The following is a 14,926-nucleotide window of genomic DNA, read 5'->3' on the forward strand; positions in this document are numbered from 1 at the left end:
ATCACAACAAGTAAATGATTGACTCCATCGTTTTGTCTTGACCAATAAGACATGTCCATAAGATCTGCTTGCCATTGCTCATCGATTCTATCAACCAATACAGCTAGCCTTTGAAAGTTTTTCCGTCGTACCCGAAAGTTTGTATACGTTTCTTGCTTCATCAACCATTGTTTTACATCATTGTATTCAATCGATGGGTCATGCTCCTTCGCAACTCTATAAAGTCTTTTAGCACCTCCGAAACTACCGTTACTATCCAAGTCATAATAAAGGCGTTTCAAAAGTTCTTCACGTTGGTCCAATTGAGTGTCTGACATTTCACAACTTTGTTATCCTTTTTAGGTCTTTTAGATAATTTCTTTTCATATTTTTGAACTGCTTTTCTAAAGCTTTCTTTATATTCTTTTAATTTAATTTCAGGATCAGTTTCGTCCTTTTCTATTTTCACAACTTTTGCCTGTTCAGCATCAGCTGTCACATTATTGGAATTTTTAACGTCACTTTTAAGAAGATGATATTCTTTTTGCGGAATCACAACCATCTTATTTATAACATTCATTGCATAAATTTATTGGCCAATTCTCCTCCTAAATACGATATTGCTGGCCAAAGTAACGCTGGTAAAAATGCTCCACCACTTTGTAAAATAATTTCTTTTCTCTTCTTCAATGGGATACTTTTTCTTGAAAGCTTTCGAAGTTCAAATTTGTAAGGAGCAAGTTTTGTTCTCAATAAATCTTCAACCGGTATATTTCCGTTTAGAGTATTTTTACTTATTTCAGAGATTGCGTAGTAAGTACAAGATTTTGTTTGCTTTAAAATTTTTTCTCTTTGTTTTCTTGTCTTGGCTTTAGCAAGTTTTTTTAATGTCGGAAGACACTTGTTGACACCTTCAATCGACATTTATTTCACATAAAAAATGATTCTTCCTTTATATAACTTATATTACATAAGCATACATTGGTTCCTCCTTCTCATTAAAAACATTCGTCAATAATCTTATTTTTTCAGGTGTGTCTGGCTTCAGATCAATAAAGAGGTAAGAATATGGATCTTGCGTAGCATCTTCAAATACAGCTTGAAATTTTTTAATTTTTGTTGGAAACATCTGACGTCCTATGTTTGTAATCATAGATTTATCCCAAGGATTTTTAAAACATACCACATATTGACTATTGAGACTTATGTTTCGACTCTCTTTTCCTTTCATGAAAAAGTTTTGAGTGATTAAAATTACTGAAATATTTCTATGATGAGACCCTTTAGTAAACAAGTTACTAACAAAAGTTTGATTTACAGCTTCCAACATCAAATCATCTATTACTATCCATTGTGGTTCGTCACCACCGATTTCACTAATTACTTCTTCTTGAAGTCCTTCAATGAATTTCACATCATTCATTGAATTAAACATTTTTTGGTACTCTCCATAAAGATAAGTAATGGACTTTGGTGGGGGATCACAAATATATGCTGCTTTGTTGATCATGTCCCTGATGAAATAAGTTTTACCAGAACCGGTTGGTCCTGCTATTAACATTGTAAAAGGGTGTTTCAAATAAATTGAAAAAGACATTTTGTTTAAAAAATTAAAATTTATTGTTTTATATTGTACATTCAAATTTTCAAATGGGTATAGGGTTTGTTACTGCCTGTATTACAGTTTCAGGTTTCAGGGATCGCGGATATTTTGGAGTAGGTAGTAAGAAACCAAAAGATGATCCAAGTAAAGCCGTCCAGAGCGATAAATTACCAGTTTTTAGTATAATATTAGCTATAGCTGTGAACAGCATTGCAACTAATACGAACAATTGTACAGAAAAGAGAACTTTTTTAAACCAAATTTGCTGATTAGCTGATACATCCATTTCTCCAATTTTTTAATAATTTTATTTTATGATAAATGTTGTCTTTATATTGACTTCAACCTTATATTGTAGTCAAATTCATCACAATAATGAAATATTGATTTATAGTCCTTCAAACCAGTTATTATAACTTTTCCGGTTCTGAAAATTATGAAAATAACTTTTGTATCATCCAACTTAAGATGTATACCAGGAAACAGCTCAGGTGTGTAAGAACTTTTTGGATGCAGTAACAGTTTGTTATAGTCGAAATCACCAATAATCTTTGTGCAAGCAGTAATGTTAACTATTTTGAAAGAAGTATACTTTATATCTCGAGGGTATTTTGCACAAAATCGATCAATCAAAACAATGGCGGTTGCAATATTCTGAACACCAGTTACATTGATTTTTCCAGAGTCAAAGACAAGAAGACACCCATCAGGATACTTAAGAACACCTCCTGGAAATGTTTTTTTATACTCTATGTCTTGAAAAGTATCTTTTATTTGATTTCTACAAAGATTTGAATTCAATTCAAAGGAAGTAACAACATTAACAACTTTAATGTTCTCTTGCAAGTATCTCATGGTTAATACATTTTTTAATCAATAAACTTTAGTCTAAATACTCCTGCTACAAAAGAGCGACACAGAGGACAAGTAGCGATACCTGGTGTACAATCTATGCATGTTACTGCATGATCACAAGGGTAGAAGCAACAGCCGACTTCCTTTTCCAAACATATTTTACAAGTATATCTACTGTTTGCTGGTTCAACATTTGCAGATACAGGTATGTTGGATTCACTTCTACTGGTGGCTGTTTCAATAAATCGTACCCCACACTTGATGTAAATAAAAGTACAACAAGGTGCGAAAAGTGCATGCATAACCCAAGCATTATCATGTTTTACCCATTCAAATATTGAATTAGCACAGTGGAAACAAGTAACAAGATCGGTTCTTCCAGCATAGAAGAAACCAGCTTCAGCCAATTCTTTTGGTGTAATAGCTGGATTTGGCCAATCTTTAAAAGTTGCAAGTCGACTTTCAAAGGTCATATACTGCGGGAAGCGAGCTATCACGTGATTCGCAAAGTAATTGATAGTTGTATCAACTACATTTCTTATTGCCGATCTCAATGACTCACGATTATACTGACTTCGACCACCATCATCAACTTCAATACGATCAATATTTCTACGTTCGATAAATGGAACACCTGCAAGAGCAGACATTTGTAATGATGCTCGTTCCTCTTCAGAAAGTCCACCAACAATGTTATTGTTTTCCACTGCTCCATCTCGATGAATTCCAGTGACATCATTGCCAGGCATCGATTCAGCTGCAGAATGATTTCCACGATTACTTTGACTCAATTGATTACCATCTACTTCATTACTTTCAGGAATCACAACAGGTGAAAGCTCAGACATTTGTAATGATACTGGTTCTTCAGAAAGTTGTCCAGTACTGTTATTGTTTTCCACAGGTTGAACTGGTTGTAGTTCGGTGACATTAATGATTGTCATCGATTCACCAAATTCGGATGCATCATTCATGTTTTCAACAGATTCGCTTATGGTGACAAGGCGTGGTGAATTAACTGAGCGGGATCGTTCATAAGCATAAATCCCTGCTGGATGAGCTACTAAGTGAATGATAGGAATAAAACCTGTGTTACCATCAACCATCACAGTTAAATGATAAAACTAAAATGCATCAACCCAAAATGAGACTTTCGTATTTAAGGTGAAAAAGTAGGTTAATGATAATGTTAACTTAAAATAAAATGACCCAATAATGAAAGGTAGGTAGAGTTCAGTTTGACCTTATTCTACTTATATTCAACTCTGAATAAGCACAGTATGCCTTGCAGGTATGCTTTGATTGAAGATTAAAGTTAAAAATAAGTGAATGCAAGGCAATAACCTTATTTAATTGCATTACATCATTAATCATGGAAAATTTAAGGTTAATCGCTGTATGCATTACCAAAGGTAAGAATGCAATGTAAAAGGTACAATAATCATTAATATCAATCAAACTTATCTATTATCAAAGGTACGAGTGCATTTAACGAGGTAAGTTAATTATAACGGTATAATTAAGGTCATTTCGATATTTGCATTGTCAAAGGTAAGTATACATTAAAAAAGGTATAAAAATTATAAATCAATATCGATTATCGAAAAAGTGTGCTATCTTGTGTATTTCTATTACTACTTGCTTCAATATTTATTCCATTTTAATAGTTAATAAAACTCCAAAATTATTCTTAGTAATGGATGAAAGTGGATGTAAACTTATTCAACAAGAATTTGAATTGCCACAAACATTGGTCCATTGTTTTTCTTGAAATACTCATTGACTCAGAAACGAAACTATCGTCCCTATAAAAAGTATAGTTTCTCACTTCATTGTACAATGATTTTATGCGTTCAACGATCTTCATATCCACTCGATCTGCACGTCCCATGGATACTTCACACATACGAACCATCTCAATGTCATCAATATAACCGTCCATCATGGCTTGTAGGTTATCTCTTGAGAAACTATCGCTTGTGTCCACAGTCAAGTGGTCAACAGGATGAATTTGCATGAGATTGTTTACTTCGTTTAAAAGATTAACAATATGTGAGTAAGATTCAAAAAGATCACCGATTTGAGTGTCATTTGAATTCACTGATTCCAAAAGTAATCCCAACGAATGTTCAGTAGAAGTGTAAAAAGTTTTTCCATCTTTAAGAATCGATTTTCTTTCGTATAAAGTCTTGATTTGATCAATTCGTCGAGTTATCATAGAAGATAGTATCTGCTTTGGTACATCTTCACTAGCATACAGAATTTTCATGAATTCCAACTCTCTTAGTGTTGTAGAGTATGATACATTGATCACGGCAACTAATTTAAAATGAAAAAAAAGGAATTAAAACAAATTATAATAAAAGTCAATAACAAAATGAACAACTTACATAAAAAGATGAGTAAAATCGTATTTTTCATTGTAATGGCTAGAAAATCAGTCAGTTAAAGTTAACAAATCAAAGGTAAACTGTTTTAGTGACAACTTGATCAACTTGAATGAATTGAATAGATCTCAACTCGTCTTTATATACACTCTTTTAGGTTCGATAAAAGCATTGATGTACAATCTATCGCTAAATCGATCTCTGTTGCCCTGTTTTTTTGCAAATTTAAACCAGTTCAATGTAAAAATGAAGCCCTTTGTACAGCCACCCAAGATTATCTTTGTGGTTTCAAACCGAACAATGATGAAGTTGTTATTGAATCGAGTAAAAAGATGTATATAAAGTGATAAACAGCAATGCACCAAACATTTGAATCATTTTTGGGCGACCCATTGAACCAATTACTAATAATTAGCGCTAAATCTATCTTCATTACTAGCTTATTGACTGTACTTGCAATAATTAATTCGCCGAATTCAGCAGATGATTTCAAAGCTATTGTTGTCTATCTATTACCTGATTTTTAAGTACAATCAGCAATGCTTCAAACATTCAAAAAGTGTTATCGAGGTAAAATCGCTAACACAGGCCATTATCTCATTATTGAACACATCCAATGAATCCATGTTAAATGCATGGATCACCATTAATATCAGAACATATCAGATAGTCAGTGTATCGTCCAATATTCATGATTCTTTGTAAAGATTCGTATAAAAGTATTGTTTGATTGTTTTTTCAGGGTTTCAAGTATTATGTGTCCACTTTAACACGTTAATTTAAGGTATGGGCCCTAAAGTTTGTCAGTATAACGATGCATATTGGTGGAGATCTCAAAACGATGTTAAATCGGTCGGTAGCAATATGTTATATGCCGATCGAAAGATGGCGGCTCATTCTCTACACTCTACAAAACTCTTCATCAAGAGTTAATTTTCAATTCTAAAAGGTTAATTTAATTTTTGATTTACACTTTTTTCTTCTCTAAATTAACTTGAATATTTACAGCGCCCATAAATCAAAATAAAATGAACTACTTATGAAATTGTATTCAATATCAATAAGTTAACTTTTTCTGGTCAACCAAAAATCTATTCACAGAGCTTTAATGACGAGTCCTTTTGTGGGGAAAGCTAGAAATTCAATTTAATGGCTCTTTTTTTTATCATAATTCATAGATGGGAACAAAAAAGGTCATATCGACATATCTTATTCAAATCATCACATTTTAAAGGAACTGCACGAAAGATTTTTCTTGTCTAAGCCCTATTCGAACAGTCGATAGCGATGAGTGGATCAAGATGAAACTCAAGCCATTTAATCAGTAAACAAACTAAAAATAAAACTGTAATTCAACAAAATCGCCAAATAAATTATCGTTTCGATTAATTCCATGAATATAACATCTTTCCTGAAATACTTTGAAACTGGCAGTAAAGTCAACCCTTCCTTATAAACGAGACCCCTGAACCGCTCATTACACTCTGATTATCAGAATCCGATTCATCTTGGAAAGATTAATGTTTTCTAGTTGAGTCGTATTAAATCAAACTCTTCTGAAACTCAATGTTCAATGTCAACCCATTTTTGGGACAAATTTGAAATCCTGTGGAAGTGGAAGATCCTGTTTTGATCAATAGGAAATCTTGCTATCTGATGAATGAAACAATAATGTTGACTATGAAACTAGAGGAACTGAAAAGCTGACCTTATCTTTAGCATTTTACAATGGGCCTTATATCGTATCAAACATGAGTTGTAGGTGCAATAAAACACCAATTAATCCTCAAGTCAACAGGACGAGCTTCCATTGGATTAATAAACTTGAATGATTAACTGCAAGATAATGTTGATTTGACAACCAAACTGATCTTTGACTGTTCATAATTTAATATTTCCGGCTAACAGTTTGGGTGCAAATATGAAAAGGTAACAAATTGAAATATGTAAACATTAATATTAATCAACACTAAGGTAACAATCAATAATGTAGATAATTGCTGTTTGACAAATGAAGCCCAAATAGTTGCCTCGATACCCTCTAATGTTCACATTTTGATCTTTCATTAATTTTATTTGTCTCTAACTTTGTCTCCAATTAGATGTCAACACTTCCCCAGCAACACCAGCAACAGCTTTAAAGACAACAGTCAATCACTTGCTAATAATGAAACATTATCATTCAGCAGAAGTATAATAATGTTGAAACGGATATAATAAATCATCAATGAATTGAATGTAAAACTAAAGATTTGTAAAAAAGATGATAAATGAGGGAAAAAAGGAGATAAAATGAGGAATGAATGGCGAACGAAAACGCAAAGCAAAAGACAAAAGGTTCGTTCCCTGCTTTATTCAAAAGATATTATTGAATCATTTGAATCGGTAAATCACGGAATGATTATGCCAAATTAATTTTTGTCATCATTTTCATTTCTTCTCAATCGGGTTAGTCTGGAAGAAGGTTCATTATTAAATGTATTATATTGAACGATATTGAAGTTTGCATGGGACGATGCCTCATAATGGTTAAGCTTGACGGTAATGATGATGACTTGTTGATGGCGATGGCTAAAAATTATTTTCAAGCTCTGCTTAACCAGTTATCCATTTGTCAAAAATGTCAGTCAATCTCTTCTTTTGTTCACCTGTTCACCTTAAAATCATGTTCACACACTCAACAAAACGATGATGAGACCCGATTAGACCATAAATAACATAAATTGAATCCGGTACCAATTACAATGCCATCTTGCTCAGGATACCTTGAGATTGAAACGGATCCAAATCACCAGTTTTGCCTCAACATGCAAGTTAACAATTAAACCATTTGGAAAGACCAAAACATCCATAATTTTTTACCCATTTGGGTATCAACAACTGAATCTCCATCTCAATGTTTTCAAATCATCCAGATAATAGCTGAACATTTATTGATATGATTTCCTTTATTTCCTGATCAGTTGATTCAAGCAACATTCAACTAACATTCAACCATTCAATACAATCATTTTGACAACTGTGTGAATAAAACTTCAATTGAAATACATTTTAATTGTTATTCCGGGCTTTATGACTGAACCCAAGCTATTTGCTTAATTTCATTCAATATTCATCCAACATTTGAACAATTAGAGAAATCATGTTTTCCCTGATGTAATTGAACATTGAACATCATTTGCTTTTCATTGAATGTTTTAACCTTTTGATTGTCTTGATCAATACAATTTATATTGTTGTAAAACTGGTTACAATTGAGAATCAAAATATTCACAATTAAAAAGTAAAGGATAGCAATTTCAATAATGTAGTTTCCCTGTTAATCCTCTCTGCAATTGAATCAATTGTTTATGAAAGAAAAACGGGAAAACAATTAACGTTAACTAAAAAAGTAAATGATAAGTTGACATTTAACTACTTGTATTGCTACCATCAACAATCGAGGTTTACAATTACAATTGTAATGATACAATATAATACTTATAACTAAAGGTAATCATGATTTTGACACAGAACACACAATGCTTAATACCATTTAAACTATCAACTAATTAGGGTAAAAAACGATAACCACTCCTGTCTTGATTGTCAACCATTAACATGTAATGTTGTGATGAGCCTTAAACACACAGTTTTAATTGTAATCAAATTAATGGACAAATTAAAGCCAAGATTGATCTGTAAGATTGAAAAAGACAATAAGAAAACCAAACCCAAAATGGTTCATCAAAGTAAACCCAAAACAAAGGTTAACTGTTTTATCCTTGTAATTAAAACAGTTCAACTTACGATTATCATTATCATTTGCATTATTACACAAAAATTAATTAACTTGAAAAATATATATAATAAGGTGAGGCTATTAACGTATTATTTGTATAAGACAGAAGTAAATATAAAGTGAAAGTATTAATAATAATGGCTATTATGATTGAAGTCAAGACAAGTTGAAGTTATTAGTACAATATGAATAAACAAATGACATGAAAGCAGCCATGGTCAACAGCTTAATGATAACAATTTAAGCAAATAATTAATTCAATGGTAACCACAATATAAAAGGATCATAAAGTAACACACCTCAATTAACCTGGCCTAGTGCCAATAAGGTAGAGTGACAAGTAAATATGGTTTGCTGTAAAAGTAGTTCACCTTGGGCCAAGTTTGCCATTTACGATGGTTTTACAGTCCAATGGATTTATGCCTCTAATTGTACTTCTAATTGACTCTACTTTCTTACTCATTTCATCATCATCATCATCAACAGCAGTCGCATCATCACAACAGTTAGTCATAACTTCCTCCTTTACCTAACGCAACTTGTTTCACTTTTCAGTGTTGGTCTTCAGGCAGAGTCATTCATTTTGGGTTATTTTGGTTTTAAATGTTTCTCTTGCTTAACAATAACAATTTGACAGTCATCATTATCATCCGTATCCTCGTCTTTACCATCATCTGTATCATTATCTTCCCTTCGCCGTCTCCGGCATCTACTACCATTTGGTAGCTTGTAGCTTAACCTCTTTTTTAGCCAACGATTTTACATATTTTGTACTCTCAGTACCTTGAAGGTTTTTATGAAGGTTAATTTAGCTTCTAATGTCTTTTAATGTAATCATTTGAAAGCTAACTGGAAACATAATTATTAAATTGTGAACCTGTGAAACTAGTAGCTTTATTTTAAAGCGAAAGCTATTTTTTGGAGGTAAACAAGTTGCTTTTCAGTCATCATTAGAGACACTTTGTTTCTCGTTATTATTATATGCATTGAATTAAATACATTAATTGAACTTGGCAGACAAAATAAATTGCTGAGCTAAATTGTTTACTTGTTGATAAATAAACTGGTTAATACTGTTAATACGGTACATTGAATTTGAAATCAACAGGGGAACCAAAAATGAAGGTAAAAGGAAGTGTTTTATCTATTAATTTGCGGTTAAAATTCAGCTAAATGACTAAAAATTGTCGCCATTTAAATAAATTGAACAAATAAATAAATTTAAATTGCTAAGAGAAAGTGAAATTTTATTAAATTAATTTAGAAACGCAATTTTACACATTTGGGTGCAAATAATTTACCAATTCAATGATTGCGCCCTTTTTATTTATAATCAGCTGACCTTTTCCTCGGTTCAAGTTTCACCGGTAAACTCGGTTAAGCTGTAAGCTGTTATTGATAAACTTGGATTTATTTAGTGATTTTGGATTGATTTATTGTTAAACAAACAATCTTTAGATGTTACTTGATTGTAATTGTAACAATCAACCAGCTAAATCCACAACTTCCTGGTAAAATTTTGTTACAAGGATCAAGGAATACGTTATATTGTTTGTGCTTTTTCTTGGGATGGCTTTTCAATTGGCTTTTTTTTACTGGCGTTTTTCCTATCAAAGTTTAGTCAAGCAAATTAACACTTTTTTGGACTGATTGATTGTTGATCAAGTTAATTCTTGATAAAGGCAAGGATGGTGATGATTATGGGATTGCTGATGGTTGATGGTGGCGTTGAAAAATACAACAAAAAGCAGCAACTTAGACAACATCGATAGTGATACAATACAAGAAGTACAACAATGCAACAGCTCGATGAGAGTAAATCTTATGAAAAAGATTGGTTACACGCTAATTACTGATCCTTTAAACGTTAATTCTTCCAAGTTTTGTTGATTGTTAAGTTTAACTTTTTTACCTGGTGTTGCCTTTTTGTTCGGGATGTTATTTCAATAAAAGCTGATGTTGATTGGACAACAACAGGAGTCAAAAAAAAGAGAAAAACTTCGGACCAATGACTTTTTGGAATGATTTGCTTTGATTATTCTTGATTGATTCTTTGTTTCTGTCCATTCTATTTCATCGTGCATTTAGTAACTATTACAGTGAGATTCGTTTCATGAAAAACAGTTTTATTGTTAAAACATGATCCAACAGCAGCTTAAGGAGCGCAAAGCAGTGAAAAAAGTCACTTCGTTGGAACCTTGAATAGTTAATCAAAAGATGAGCAAAAAAAGCTGATTGTGGTTAAATTGCAGCACAATAGATGAAGATTAACCAGAAATTCCTATTTCCTCAACATTGATAGCTGCAACTTGAGCCTGATCAATAATCATCTCAATCCTGATCATGACAATTAAATAATTTCAAATGGTTGAATTGGAACGATTAAAATGAATCAATTTTCTTCATCATTAATCGTGAGTCGACTGTTAATCCTGAAAACGCTCCAACTGGCTTGGAATCGCTGTCCATTACAATTACATCAGTCTGACCATTAACTTGAATCAATGGAAACTCCTTTTTTTCAATCATTTTCCTGTTCCAAAATGGTCTCCAAAAATTCTGATCAATTTATACCGATTCAATAAAGAAAGTGGATTCAAGTTTCATCCAAATAACCATTACCAGGCGAAGCAAGAAAAGACCGTAAATTTTAAACAATATTTCAATTCATTTGCTCATTACTGCCACTTCAATGCAAATGATACACTCTGCATTTGATTATTACACTCATCAACCTGCAAATTGTCATTTCACTTAAACATTATTGTCAATTAAGTTAATTATCGCAACAATTAAGACTAACATTTAACATTATTTTAAAGCAAACAAGTGTATGTTAGATTAACATTTTGAAAGTCAACTTTAAGTATATTTCATGAATTACAAACAGTAGACAACTGTGATTAGTAAACATTTAATTGAATCAAACGACTCCAACATTGAGTCATGTAATTACACTTGTCAATTTGCAATCAAATCAGTTGATTGAAAAATATCAATTTCAATATTTACTCATCAATAAACTCCAAGAATGATCAAGACAAAACAAATCTCATCTGTTTAACCCAATATTTAGGTTACTTGGGTTAAATTTATGTTAACCATTATTATACCTCAAGGTATAACCTTTTTAGTGTTAATCAAAAGGCCTTACCTTGATTAGTTGTAACACTAATCAAAGTATAAATAAAAGGTAAACAATATTATTTTGCTTTTTGATTGGACGCGAGTCCGAAAAAAAGGTCAAATTGTTTGATTCTCATCGGGTAATAGTTAAAAAATGAAGTGAAAAAATGTTCTTACAATTTGTGTATCAAGTTGTTGATGATGTTGATTGTTGTAATGATAATAATAATAGTAATTCAATATCGTTTTCAGTCTATAAAACTAAACTGTCATCATCGCCATCATGAAAATGAATGAAATTTGCCTTAAGGATGAGAAAAAACAAAAAGCAAAAAGGTAATAACAATTTTAGTGTTTCGTTTCCAATCAAATTGTCTATTCAATAGTTGAATTATCAACAAAATTTTCCTCCTTTGATCATCTAAGTGTTTTCAATGTCAGCTTACAATTTGCATTTCAACTGCAACTCAATAAATCATGAAAGTCTCTGTTTTTACTCAGCAATTAACATGACTTTAAATCAATGATCAACTCTGATTCCAAGTAAATAAAAAGCATTCAGTTGAACATGAGACACTTGTAAAAGCCAGAAATGTTTTAAGATGAAAGTGTTTATGTTGATCAAGTTGAATCGTAAATGTTGAGTTATTTGATTAAATTAGTGATATGTTTAAAATGATTGCTAATTGTTAACTGACCCGACTGTTGATTAAAGAGAAAAGTCAAGTTTAATTAACTAATTCAATGGCAACTATTGAATGGATGAAACAAACCCTTAAAATGGTCTTACAGTCATCATAATCATCATTCATTCATACTTCTCATTTGAAAGTTTATTGATGAACCTTGATTGTTGAAGAGGTTACCAAGGCGAATCAGGTCATAATGAGGATTCAATTGTAATTCTGATTGATAATAAGCAGTAAAGTTAGTTAACAACAATTGTCATAACAATTCAAGATTAAAAACATTTGATCGAAACGCTGGTAACAATGAAAGGACTGAAAAAACGTTTTCCAAATCATAATCAACCTTTTTTGTTTCACTCTTTTTGCTTCACTTAACTTTTAGTTTATCCACTATTTAATAGCAAATAAACGTCATTTAAATCCTTAATTATCAATATAAGCTCTAAACAATTAACCATTTTTATAATTGTACTTAATACCAGCTTAAGCTTGCGATCATCATTTGATTGATGCGAAAAAGGTTTACTTAAGAGTTCATTAAATCGACTATTAAGGATAGCGAAGACAAAATTTGTTGATTATTGATTTATCAATCAATTGTTATTCCTAATTATGTTAACCAATTTACCCAAAAAGACAGAATCTAAACATTTGAAGCTTTTACTGGTTTCACTCTTAAACCAGATTTTTTCTGGTTACCAAGAAGTGACAATTTTCTGGTTAAATCATTGATAAACCAGATTTCAATGTTTGGGTTTAATCTAAGATCTTGTTTTACCTTAACTATCAGTTTATGTTGATATCAAAATGACTTGTATTTTACATGTTTTGGGTTAAGAAAGCAATTGGCAAAATTGTTTTGACAGTCTTATTGATGAATTTTGTTTACCTTTCAAGTAATTATCGGATCATTTATACATTAATAGATTGCTGTTTCAATTGCTTTTCAAATGTTATTTCAATTAATAAATTTAGCTTGAAGCAATTTCAACTGGAAATCAATAGTTGCAAATTCAAAGTATGATTTGGAAAGCAATAGAAGAAGCGATCAAAAATGAAATTTGAAATTTTATTGTTTCTATTATTGCTATCATTGCTATTATTAAGTACAATTATGTGATTTGAGAATGTTCAAAAGATGATTAAAAGAAAGAGTTAATTGTTGGATTGATTAATGAAAGAAGCAGATTAACAATGGGTAACTTAATGGGAAAAATGATGTTTTAGTTTGGCAGCAAAAATGAACCATATTTTTCAAGATCTCAAATAGCCTAACCTGCCATTCATTTTGTTATTGACACTTATTTGTCATAAGATGACGATTATCAAGATGATGATAAAGATGATGGTAAAGATGATGATGAACATGATGAGGTGAAAATATCATTTTGTTTACAGCAGAAAAAAGTAAAGAAACAACAGAAAAAAGCAAGTCAATAGTAAACATGAAATTGAGTTTTTTTTCTGCAAAACCATGAGAATGTTTTGGTTCTTTTTTATTTCTGTTTACTTTGGGACATTTTTTGCTCCTTATTTTTTGTCTTCATTGTGATAACAAAAGATTTTATCATCTTTTCTTAGGTATTGACCTGTTTTCATTCGGAAGAGATGATGACAAGTATTGAGATAGCGAAGGCAAAAGGCGAAATGAAAACATGGCAAATGATCAAAGTTTAGTCATTTTACAAAGCTTCAGTAAATATCATTATTGGTCATCAAGTAATCATTGAGATAACCTTAAAAATGCCAAAAATCATAACCATTAATATAACAAACAAAATCCAATATTGGAATGAATCTTGAAGGGAAAATAGGAATTTCCTGGTTAAATTGGGTTCGCAATATTATCGTTCTTAAATGAGACAAACAATTGATTTGATTAACTTTGACTAAACTGTTCTTGTATTGACAATTAATTGCAATATTAAAGTGACTTGAACAGCAACAGCTTATAAATTGTCACTTAAATGATTGTTTCATAAATAACAATCAATGCACCGGTTTCCGGTTAATGATGACAATTAATTTTGAGTTTATTCAATTTTGATTGAAATTGATTGTCAAAGTGTGCTTCAAGATTGACTGCAGTTAGATTTTGGGTTAAACTTGAAATGTTTAAACATTCATATTTTATTAATAGCAATTTACTGTTATGTTTAACCGGTTGTTGATGGTGATACAATGATATCTGATTAGCCATAGCCTTTGGATCATAACTGATTTAATTGATTATTCAAGGATTGAATGAATTTTAAAAAGGTTAGCCTTTTATCAAAGGTTATCAAAGCGTTAGTTTTGATTGAAATCCATGGAAAGTAATTAGTTTGATTGGTGCAAGTGTTACTCTAATGTTATTTAATATCTATTATTAACAACAATAAACTGGACGGTCAGACTATTATTGTTGATTGTTGAAACAATGTTGATGATGAATTGAGTAAAGGAAGATTGATTGTAAATTGAAAAAACAACAACAAAATGTTGTCCCGAATCTTCCATCATTAAC

At 31.3% G+C, this 14,926-nt stretch overlaps 1 protein-coding gene across 1 annotated transcript; it reads right to left on the reverse strand.

Moving 5' to 3' along the window:
• Positions 1-4,076: 4,076 nt before the first annotated feature.
• On the reverse strand, positions 4,077-4,999 carry LOC107370393 (uncharacterized). Its single transcript, XM_015938383.3, has 2 exons — positions 4,828-4,999; positions 4,077-4,756 (listed from the first exon to the last, which is right to left on the reverse strand). The coding sequence occupies exons 1-2, from the start codon at positions 4,856-4,858 to the stop codon at positions 4,128-4,130; spliced, it is 660 nt and encodes a 219-aa protein (XP_015793869.2). The 5' UTR covers positions 4,859-4,999; the 3' UTR covers positions 4,077-4,127.
• Between the last annotated feature and the right edge of the window lie 9,927 nt (positions 5,000-14,926).

Source organism: Tetranychus urticae, chromosome 3, assembly GCF_039701765.1.
Source record: "Tetranychus urticae isolate SD_2017Ah chromosome 3, NJAU_TeUrti_SD_1.0, whole genome shotgun sequence".
NCBI lineage: Eukaryota > Metazoa > Arthropoda > Arachnida > Trombidiformes > Tetranychidae > Tetranychus > Tetranychus urticae.